The 11606-nt window shown below is 35.5% G+C and overlaps 1 protein-coding gene across 1 annotated transcript in view; it reads left to right on the top strand.

Moving 5' to 3' along the window:
* The first annotated feature begins 2169 nt into the window (after positions 1-2169).
* The window catches only part of VWA3B (von Willebrand factor A domain containing 3B), a 205646-nt gene continuing 196209 nt past the window's right edge, over positions 2170-11606 (top strand). Inside the window, exon 1 of the mRNA XM_060027679.1 lies at positions 2170-2365. Coding sequence (XP_059883662.1) covers positions 2170-2365 — 196 coding nt within the window. The remainder of the gene's footprint in view (positions 2366-11606) is intronic.

The following is an 11606-nucleotide window of genomic DNA, read 5'->3' as shown; positions in this document are numbered from 1 at the left end:
AAGAGGCTTGGAGAAAAAGTGGGTATATGAAACAAAGTACTAAAGGGTAATTACTGTTTTTTTTTTAGCTTAAAAACATCCATGTATTAGCTCACAAACATGCAGTAATATAAAGGGTAATGACTTTTAAGGAATTTATTTGTACATAGTTCTTACCAATACATCAAGTGCTCACCCACACATAACTCATGTATTGCCACACTTGTTCCTTGCAGTGGACCTGGGAGTTAGGATGTATTACCAATGTAGAGAGGAGGAATCGCTTGCCTGAAATGGCAGAATGGACCTACACAGAGTTGTCATTCTAAATCTTCCCAGTCGTACACGATGCTCTCCAAGATACTCTTGTAACATTCTCATCAAATTGAGCCCTTGTAGAAAGATCTTCACCAATAGCATGGGTTTGTGTACCTTAGGAATTCAACATATATGGACAATACAAATTCACATAAACCTTAAAATAGAAATCATTATCTTTAAAAACTTGAAAATGATAAGCCAGGAAGTTTATTGAGCCTGAGCTCTGGTAATAAAGGTTAGTGCTCTGTCTTCAGTGAGGACCCAGGAGCCCTGATGGACAGCAGTCTTACTGGAAGGAATCAGTAAGCTTGTACCGTAGGACCAGGCTGGAGGTCACTTATCGCCATGGCAGAGAGGTTAAGAAACGGCTTTGACTTCTGCCTCTGCTTTACTGGCTATGGGTCCTGAACAAGTTCTTTAAATTCTTGAAGCTTCCAATTCCTCAAAGGTAAGTGGGGTGATAGCAGTGGGTAACGGATACCATGATGAAGAATTTGTGGGTAGTGTCTTTAAAAAGCTCAGTTCCTGGCCAACAAATGGAAGTTGCTGCGGTTGGTTTCATTACTGTAAAGTTCACAGAACATAGACTCTGGAGTGGGTGAGAATCTCAGCTACATCCCCCACCAGCTGTGAGAACTGGGCAAGTTAGTTAAGCACTCTGTCTTGGTTTCCTCATCTGTATGATGGGAATAATAGTACTACCTACCTCATAAGGTTATTGTAAGGAAAAGTATATACTACACAGAACATATATAAAGTTAAATAAAAGTTTGCTAATAATAATACTTCTAACTTCTTTTCACAAAACCTCCCCAGCGTGGGTCGGATTGATTTCTGTTTGACTGAATTTGCATGTCGTAACACTGATACTTTCAGAAAATAGGGTTAGAGTTTTAGAAATGGGAAAAGCGAGTTTTTCCATTGTTGAAAAATGTTACATTCCAGGGAAACACATTTATATGCATTGCACATTCTAGATACAGAGGGAAGCAGAGGTTTCTACTCTTTCTCCAAGTCATCAGGCCCTGCCTGAAGTTGCAATGAGTGGGTTAAGATTACATTACAGTCAGGCTCCTCCTTCCCTGTGTGTGCACCAGCTATGTTTAGGCAGGTCTGGATCAGTTCAGTGTGTTGTATATTGCATGGAGTCTGGTTTTTCTCAGAACAGCTTGGCTACATGAGCCAGAACGTTTAAGTACAGCTTTCGAGTGAAGTCCCAGAGAATGAAACGTGGGAAGGTGAGTCCCTGTATTCTATCAGGGCTGAGCCTCTGTCTGGTTGCCCCCACGTCCCTAGCTCCCAGTTAGCCACTCCACCTGAGAAAAGGTTTGTTTCCTTTCAGCGTTTTATCCTCTTTATCCTCTTGGAAGAGAAAGGTCAGGTGTGATTATAACTGGAATACTGATGTGTCATGAAGGTTCAGGAGCGAATGTTTATTTTCCAAAATGGAAGAGTTTTGTATTTTTCTGATTATAAAAGTAAATCTTGTCTTAGAAATGTTTAAGTAGTGTAAAAGTTTAAACAATATAGAAAAGGCAAGGACTACACGTGCTTCCACCACACAGAGAAAACTACTGTAAAAATTGGCACATATCTTTCTAGATGTTTTTCTGAGTGTCTGTGGGTATACACATGTAGACATTGAGTTTTATGGATACCTTTTAGCCATACATGTAGACACTTTCTTTGCCAACAAATATACAGTTTGTATTATAATTTTTACCTGATAGAATTCCAGTGAATGGTTGCACTGTAATTTATATTAAACCAATCCTTGGTTGATGTTAGATTGTTTCCAAGTTTTCGGGAAGTCTGATGTTGACAATTGCCCTTACAGGAGGTCCCTATGACTTAGATCCTAGCTCAGAGATGGAGGTACCAGGCTCATCTTCCACCATCTCTGAGCAGCAGCTGCGGTGGCAAGAGGGACTGAGCCACGCCAGAACAGACTCGGCCAAGCAGAGTCTCATCTCTTCTGAGGAATGGCTTCAACTGCACGGGCTTAAGAGCAACAAATTGACCTTGAAACAGATTTTGTCACAGATTGGATTTCCACGTTGTGAAGGTATAATACTCACAAAGCAACACTGGCTGGAAAACCCAACCAGCATGCTGCCCTTTAGCCTTTGACGAGGTCGCATCAGTTCTGAAGGTCCCTCAAAAGCACAGGTCTCTGAGTTTATTTTGATCTCACATCCTTATGGGTAAAAAAGGTTTGCGCACAGACCCCCAATATATGTATCAATATATTATTTAGATGTACAATCATCAACCCACATATTAAATATTAATAATGCTTAATTTCATTCTTTCTTCTTCTAAAGATGAAATAAGAAATAAATAGGAGTTCTACCCCTTGTCCCCGCAGATGTCTTGCTCACCCCCTGGCCTATGCAAACCCTTCTGGAGGCTATGGATGAGAACAATAGCTGTGTGTGGTTTCAGGGAGAACGTGCTATTTTCCTGTTGAGACCTGCCTGTTAAAGGTCCAGTATTTTCTTAAATGTCTTAGTTAGAATGTTAGTTTTCAACTCCCAGGAGTACCGCCCTCCAACAGGGAGTATGGAAACGTGAGGGTTTTTTTTTTTTAAAGGACATGTTGACTTGAGTCGCTACTGAAACGTAGGGCCTGGGGACCAGAGATACTGAGTGTCTTACATTGTGTGATTGCCCACCCATTGGGACTGTGCTGGCCCACATTTCAGCAACACCCCACCTGAGGGAAACAGTCCTTCAGTCAGGGCAATTTTCATTACTAGGATTTTATTCTGAATTTGTCAATTAATTAATCAATTAAACGTATTTTTTGAGCAGCCGTTAATACTGTGTTTTTCACATTTTTCACCAGTTCCCTTGACAGCTTTGTTCCATGCTGGTAATAAGGAAGATCTAGGGGATGTGGGCGTTACAGACTGATCTGGGGGCCCATCCTAAGGGCAAGGCCTTGCTCTTCAGGGCTCAAGCTGTGCCTTCTTATTTATCCTTCCACAAAGGCTAGTACAGCCGACCCTGTACCATCTAAATACCTTTTAGATGTGGGGGAGTCTGCGAGAGTCAGGGTCTGTGGGATTCCTTTATAAAGAAACAAACTGAAAGCAGTTTTATCTCATGTTTCAAATAATTATAATTCAGTCATTAATATTAGCAAAATAGCAATTCTTTATATTTTGTCAAGGAGTTTTCCATTTAAGATCATGAAGGATATTGCTCCGTAATTTTCGTTTCATGTCCTTGTTAGGTTTTGGCATCAGGGTTATGCTGGCCTCATAAAATGATTTGGAAGTATTCCTTTCTCCTCTATGTTCTGGTGGTGTTTGTATATGATTAGTACTATTTCAACTTTAAATGTTTGATAGAACTCACCAGTGAAACTTATCTGAACCTGGAGTTTATAGGAAAAGTTTCATAAGAAATTCAGTTTCTGTAATTGACGTAGAACTATTCAGGTTTTCTGTTTCATCATGTCAGTTTTGGAAAGTTGTGTTTTTCAAGAAATTTGTCCCTTTCATGAATGTTTTCTAATATATTGGCAAAACATTGTTCAAAATATTCCCTTAACATTTTTTAAATACCTGTAGAATCAGTAGTGATGTTCCCTCTTGATATTGATAATTTGTGTTTTCTCTCACTTTTCTTGATAAGTCTTGTTAGGGGTATATCATGCCTCTTTTCAAAGAATCAAATTTGGGGTTTGTTGATTTTTTTTTTTCTGTCCCTTGTTTTCTATTTCATTGATATCTGCTTTGATATTTATTATTTATTTCCTTCTACTTACTTTGAGTTTAACTTGCATTTCTTTTTCTATTTTAAGGTGGAAACGTAGATAATTGATTTTAAATCTTTCTTCTCTTCCCATATAGGTATTTAAAGTTATAAGTATTCCTCTAAGCATTGCTTAGGCTGAATCGCAGACATCTTGATAGGTGGTGTTTTCATTATTATTGAGTTTAAAGTATTTATTTCCTCTTTTTCTTAGATTCATATTCTTAGATTTCTTAGATTCATAATCTTTTTTCTTAGATTCATGTTTTTTAAGAAATGCGTTTAATTTCCAAATATCTTAGGACTTTTAAAGATATCTTTTTTGTAGTTGGATTTCTAATTCACTTCTATTGAGGTCAGAGAGCATCTCTTAGTCTTTGAAATTGACTGACATTTAACTTATGGCCCAACGTGTATCTTGCTGCACATTTCATACATGCTTGAAAACAATGTGTATTCTGCAGTTGTTAGGTGGTATCTATAAAGGTTAATTAGGTCAAGATGCTTGATAGTATTGTAGAGATGTTCTATGTCTTCAGTGTTTTTTTTTTTTTCTAGTGGATTTGTCCATTTCTCCCTTTAGTTCTGTCAGTTTTGTTCGTGTAGTTTGAAACTCTAAATGCATACACATTTAAGATTTTCATATCTGTCTGATGAATTGGCAAATTTTAATAATTTTGAAATGTCCATCTTTATATCACATGGTAGTCCTTGTTTTGACATTTACTTTGTCTAATATTAATATAACCACTACAGCTTCCTCGTGCTTCATTTTTACATGGCATATATGTTTAGACTCTTCACTTACAAATTATCTGTACTCTCTGTCTTTAAAGAGTGCCCCTTTAACCCAGTCTCATAATCTGTCTTTTAATTGTAGTTCGGGTCTCTACATTTAATGTAGTAATTGACTTAGTTAGATTTAGGTTTACCATTTCACTGTTTGTTTTCCATTTGTCCCATCACTTTCTTTCCCCTCTGTTTCTCCTTTCCTGACCTCTTTTGGGTACATTGAATATTTTTGTATTTCATTTAATTCCATTTTTATTTTCCATTTGAATTGCAATAGGATTTTAAGGTATACCGTTTTTTAAAAAATAAAGTTTTTTTTAAAATTTTTATTTATTTTATTTTTGGCTGTGTTGGGTCTTCATTGTGGTGCGCGGGCTTCTCATTGCGGTGGCTTCTCTTGTTGTGGAGCATTGGCTCTAGGCACGCAGGCTTCAGTAGTTGTGGCACACAGCCTCAGTAGTTGTGGTGCACGGGCTTAGTTGCTCTGCGGCATGTGGGATCCTCCCAGACAAGGGCTCAAACCTGTGTCCCCTGCATTGGCAGGCAGATTCTTAACCACTGCGCCACCAGGGAAGCCCAAGGTATACCTTTTTGCATTGCATTTTCAGTGGTTGCTCTAGTGATTATATCCATAACTTGTCACGGTCTGGTAAAAGTTAGCTTTGCACTACTTCATGTAAAATGTAAGACTCTTATAACAGTGTAGCTCCACTTATCCCCCACACCTGTCCTTGGTGTTATTGTTTTAGTATATTTTATTTTTACATATATCATAAACCTCACAATCCAGTGTTATAATTATTGGTTTAAAGAGTCATTTGTGTTTTAAAGAAATTGAGTGGGAAAAAATAGCATCTTAAAATCCATATATTTACTGTTTATAATATTCATCCTTCCTGTTAAGATTTGAAATTCCATCTGGTGTTTTTTCCTAAAGAATTTCTTTTAAGCATTTCTTGTAGTGCTGGTCTGCTGGTGACAGAGTTTTCTCAGTTTTTGTTCATCTGGTATTGTCTTTATTTTTTTTCTCTTTTTTTGGATGATTGATTGATTGACATTTTTAAAATTCTGAAATGATATATTCACAGGAAGTTGCAAAGATAATATAAACAGATCCCACATACCCTTCATCCAATTCTCCCACTGGTTACATCTTATAAAATCATAGTATAATACCAAATCCAGGAATTTGACATTGATACACTGTCTGTGACTAATTCTACGTAATTTTATTTCCTGTTTAGATTTGTGTAACCACCACCACAATCAAGATACAGAACTGTTTATCACCACAAATATCTCCCTTGTGGTACCCCTTTATAGGCATACAGATACTCTATCTCCCAAAATCCTTAACTCCTGGCAACCACCAGTCTGTTTTTCACATCTATAGTTGTCTCATTTAGAGACTGTTTATATATATGGAATCATATAGTACATGACCTTTTGGGATTGGCAGTTTTTTCACTTGGTATTATTTCTTTGAGGTTCGTGCAAGTTGTTGCATGTATCAATAGTTTGTTTCTTTTTATTACAGAGTAGTATTCCATGGTATGGATGTACCACTGTTTGTTTATCCAGTCACCCATTAAAAGACGTCTAGGTTGTTTCCAGTTTGGGGATATTACAAGTAAAGCTGCTATGAATAATTGTTTACAGGTTTTTATGTGGACGTAAATTTTCACTTCTCTGGGATAAATGCCCAGGAATGCAATTGCTAGGTGGTATGTTAAGTATATGTTTTGTTTTTATTTTGTTTTGTTAAGAAACTTGCCAAACTGTTTTCCAGAGTTGTTGTGCTATTCACATCAGTAATATATGAGGGATCCAGTTTTTCCACATCATATCAGCATTTGGTATTGTCACCATTTAAAAATTTTAGCTGTTTTAACAGTTGTGTAGTGATATTTCACCGTGGTTTCAATCTGTATTTCCCTAATGTCTAGTTTTGTTGAATACCTTTTCATGTGCTTATTTGCTATATATCATCTTTGGCAATATAAATGTTTCTTCATGTCTTTTGATTGTTTTCTAATTAGATTGGTGTCTTAAATGTTCATTATGTATTCTAGACAGAAGTCCTTTGTCACATACGTGTTTCACAGATATATTCTCCTAGTCTGTAACTTCTTTTTTCATCCTTTTAACAGAGTTTCTCAGTGCACAGGTGATGGGATCCAATTTATTTTTTTTCTTGTATAGATCTTGCTAAGTCTCAGAGTTTTTGTCCCCCCTTCTCTTCCTGAAACTTTTATGATTTTACACCCTACATTTAGCCTGTGATTAATTTATTTTTTGTATAAGGTTGATTTTTTGGGACTATGGATATCCAATTTCTCCAGCAACTTTTATTGAAAAGACTATCCTTTCTCTTTTGAATTGCTTTTCTATCTTTGTTAAAAATTAGCTGGTTGTACTTATATGGGGCTACTTCTGGGTCCTCTGTTTTGTTCTATTTATCTGTATGTCTGTCTCTCCACCAAACCCCATACTCTTGATTACTATAATTATATAATGTCTTGACATTGGGTAGACTGATTCCTCCCTCTTTATTCTTTTTTCACAATTGTCTTAACTACTACTCTATTTTCTTTGCCTTTCCATATAAATTTTAGAATAACCATGTCTGTCTACAAAAATATTGCTGGGATTTTGATAGGAATTGCATTAAACCAGTATATCAATTTAAGGAGAATTGGCATCTTTACTATGTTGAGTCTTTCAGTCCATGAATATGGAGTATCTCTTCATTTATTTACATCTTTGATTTCCTTCAACACCTGTCTTGTAATTTTCAGTGTACAAGTATTGGACATGTTTTGTTAGATTTAGTGCGTATTTCATTTTTCTGAGCAATTATAAATGAAACTGTATTTTTGATTTTGGTTTCCACATGTTCATTGCTAGTATGTAGGAATATGGTTGGTTTTTTAATGTTGATCTTTTATCCAGTGACCTTATTGAACTCACATATTAATTCTACGAGGTTTTCTTTGGTTGTTGTTGATTCCTTGGGATTTCTAGGTAGACCATCATGTCACCTCCAAATAGGGAAGGTTTTTTCTTTTTTTCGGTACACGGGCCTCTCACTGTCGTGGCCTCTCCCGTTGCGGAGCACAGGCTCCAGATGCGCAGGCTCAGCGACCATGGCTCACGGGCCCAGCCGCTCCGCAGCATGTGGGATCTTCCCGGACCAGGGCACGAACCCGTGTCCCCTGCATCGGCAGGCGGACTCCCAACCACTGCGCCACCAGGGAAGCCCAATAGGGAAGGTTTTTATTCTTCCTTTCTGATCTATATGCCTTTTATTTCCTTGACTTGTCGTGATGGCTAGAACTTGCAGTATTAGTTTGAATAGAAGTGGTAAGAGTAGACATCCTTACCTCATTTCAGATCTTAGGAGAAAGCTTTCAGTCTTTAACCATTAAGTATGATGTTAGGTTTTTTGGTAGATTAAAAAAAAAAATCAAGTTAAGGAAGGTCCCTTATATTTCTAGTTTTCTGAGAGTTTTTATCATGAATGGGTGTTAGATTTTGTCAAATGCTTTTTCTGTGTCAGTTGAAAGGTTCATGTGATTTTTCTTCCCTAGCCTGTTAATTTGCTTGATTATATTGATTTTTGAATATTGAACCAGCCTTGTATCCTGGAATAAACATGACTCCATCATGTTGTATAATTTTTTTATACTATATATTGCTGAATTCTACTTGCTAATTTTGTGTTAAGGAGTTTTGCATCTATATTCATGAAGGATATTTGTCTGTAGTTTCTCTTTTTTTATACTGCCTTTGTCAGATTTTGGTATCAGGGTAATGCTGGCTTCATAAAATGAGTTGGGAAATGTTCCCTTATCTTCTATATTCTGGAAAATATTGTATAGAATTTAATTCTTTCTGTGTTCAGTAGAATTATCCAGGGAACCTATCCAAGCCTGGGGATTTCTTTTTCTAGAAGTTTTTAAATTACAAATTTCTTTCCTTAATAAGGTATAGGACTATTCAAATGATCTATTTTGTATTGAGTGAGTCGTGGTAGTTTGCGTTTTTTGAGGAATTGATTCATTTCATCTAAGTTGTTTAATTTATGTGTGCAGAGTTGTTTGTAGTATTCCATTATTCTTTTGATTCTGTAGGGTTTTAAGTGATAGTCCCTGTTTCATTCCTGGTATCAATAATTCATGTCTTCTCTCTTTTTTTTTTTAAATTAATTTATTTTATTTATTTTTGCTGTGTTGGGTCTTCGTTTCTGTGCGAGGGCTTTCTCCAGTTGCGGCAAGCGGGGGCCACTCTTCATCGCGGTGCGCGGGCCTCTCTTTTTGCGGATCACAGGCTCCAGAAGCGCAGGCTCAGCAGTTGTGGCTCATGGGCCTGGTTGCTCTGCGGCATGTGGGATCCTCCCAGACCAGGGCTCGAACCCGTGTCCCCTGCATTAGCAAGCAGATTCTCAACCACTGTGCCACCAGGGAAGCCCTATGTCTTCTCTATTTTCATCTTCGTCAGTCTTGCTAGGGGTTTGTCAATTTTATTGATCTTATTAAAATACCAGTTTTTAATTTAATTGATTTTCTCTATTTTTCTTTGTTTAATTTCATTGATTTCTGCCTTGATCTTTATTATTTACTTCTGCATGCTTTGGATTTTATTTTGCTCTTCTTTTTCTAGTTTCTTCAGGTGGGACCTTTAGATTATTGTTCTGGGACTTTTCAGCTCTTCTTGTGTCAGGATTTAGTGCTATAAATTTCTCTCTTGAGACTGCTTGAGCTGTGTCCTTCAAATTTTCGTATGTTGTATTATCATTTCATTTCATTATCAATTCATTTTATTGTATATCATTTCAGTTAAGAAAGTATTTTTTATTTCTGTTGAGACTTCTTTGATTCAAGGACTTTTTTTTTTTTTTTAGAAGCATGTTATTTAGTTTCCAAGAGTTTGGAGATTTCTCTCATCTTTTTAAAATTTTTTTTCTCTTTTTAATTTCTATTTTAACTTTTTTTTTTTTTCAAACCCTTGTGTCGAGGGCTGACTTTCAATAGATCGCAGCGAGGGAGCTGCTCTGCTACATACGAAACCCCGACCCAGAATCTCTTACCTTTTTGTTATTGATTTCTAGTTTGTTTCCACTGTGGACAGAGAACATACTCAGTTTCAATTCTTTTAAATTTTTCGAGGTTTGTTTTCTAGCCCTGGATATGGTTTACCTTGGTATATATTCTGTGGTACTTGAATGTGTATTCTTCTGTTGTTGTATGGAGTATTTTTTAAAATAAATGCCAATTAGATCCTGTTTATTCTTGCTGATTTTCTGTTTAGTTATTCTATCAATTGTTGACAGGAGTGATATTGAAATCTCCAACTATAATTGTGCATTTGTCTGTTTCTACTTTCAGTTCTATCAGTTTTTACTTTACATATTTGCTGCTCTATTGTTTGGTGCATGTACGTTTAGAATTGCAAAGTCTTCCTGGTGGATTGACACTTTTATAATTATATTATGTTCTCCTCTATCCTTAGTAATATTCTTTCCTCTGTAGTTTACTTTTTTTACATTATATGGCCAATCCTGCTTTCTTTTTTTTTTTAATATTTACATGACTTATCTTTTTTGTCCTTTTACTTTTAACTTATACATCATTATATTTGAAGCAGGTTTTTATAGACACCTTATTATTGGGTAAGTTTTTAAATCCTCTTTGCCAATCTCTTTTAATTGTTGTATCTAGACCAATTATATTAAATGTAATTATTTATATGTTAGAGTTTGTTTGACATTTTATTTTTTGTTTTCTGTTGTTTTCCTCTGTTTTCCATTTATTTCTTTTTCTTGCCTATCTTTGGGTTACTTAAACATTTTTCAGAATTTAAAAAAATTTAAAAAAATTATAGTATTTTTTGAGTATCTCTTCACACAGCTCTTTTAGTGGTTGTGCTAGGTATTACATTATAAATATGTAACTTATCAAAGTCTACTGGTGTCAGCATTTTATCAGTTTGAATGAAGAATGGTAACTATTTCCCTTTATGTCCCTTTAATCTCATTTATAATATGCTTTATTGTTTATCTTCATACATTGAGAATCACATTAGGCTGTACTATACTTTTTAATTCAACCATCAAGCAATTTAGAAAATTCAAGAAGAGAAATCTGTTTTATTTACACATATTTATGCTTACTGTGTTCTTCCTTCCTGATGTTTCAAGGTTCTTTCTTTTATCATCTCCTTCCTGTTTATAGAACTTCCTTTATTTATTCTGTAAGAATAGCTCTGCTGGCAACATTTTTTTTTCTTTGTCTGACAATATCTTTATTTCTCCTTCATTCCTGAAGAATAATTTCACCAGATATAAGATTTGGGGTTGACAGTTCTTTTCTTTCAGCACTTAAAAGACATTGTGCCACTTCCTTCTGGCCTCTGTGATTTCTGATGAGAAATCCACTGTCATTAGAATTGATTACCTATATTAGTATGTAAATGTTTTTACCCTAATGTTTCTTTATTCAGTTCATTACATCTCCTGTATACACTTTCATATCATGTCCTCATTTTTAATCTCTTACAAGAATTTATGCATTTTACATCTGTTGATATTTATCATATTGGAAGTTAAAACTAAAACCCTTAAAAATATTTATTAATTCATTTAAAAGTAACAAACCCATTATATGTTAACATAACATTTTTAAGAAAAAAATATTTTTTAAAATAAAAATGGTAGTGAGAAGAGTGGCACTGTTTTACATTTTTGCAAATCC

This window comes from Delphinus delphis, chromosome 12 (genome assembly GCF_949987515.2).
Source record: "Delphinus delphis chromosome 12, mDelDel1.2, whole genome shotgun sequence".
Classification (NCBI taxonomy): domain Eukaryota; kingdom Metazoa; phylum Chordata; class Mammalia; order Artiodactyla; family Delphinidae; genus Delphinus; species Delphinus delphis.
Note: the sequence above shows the minus strand (reverse complement) of the source record. Positions and strands in the feature narration are given on the sequence as shown.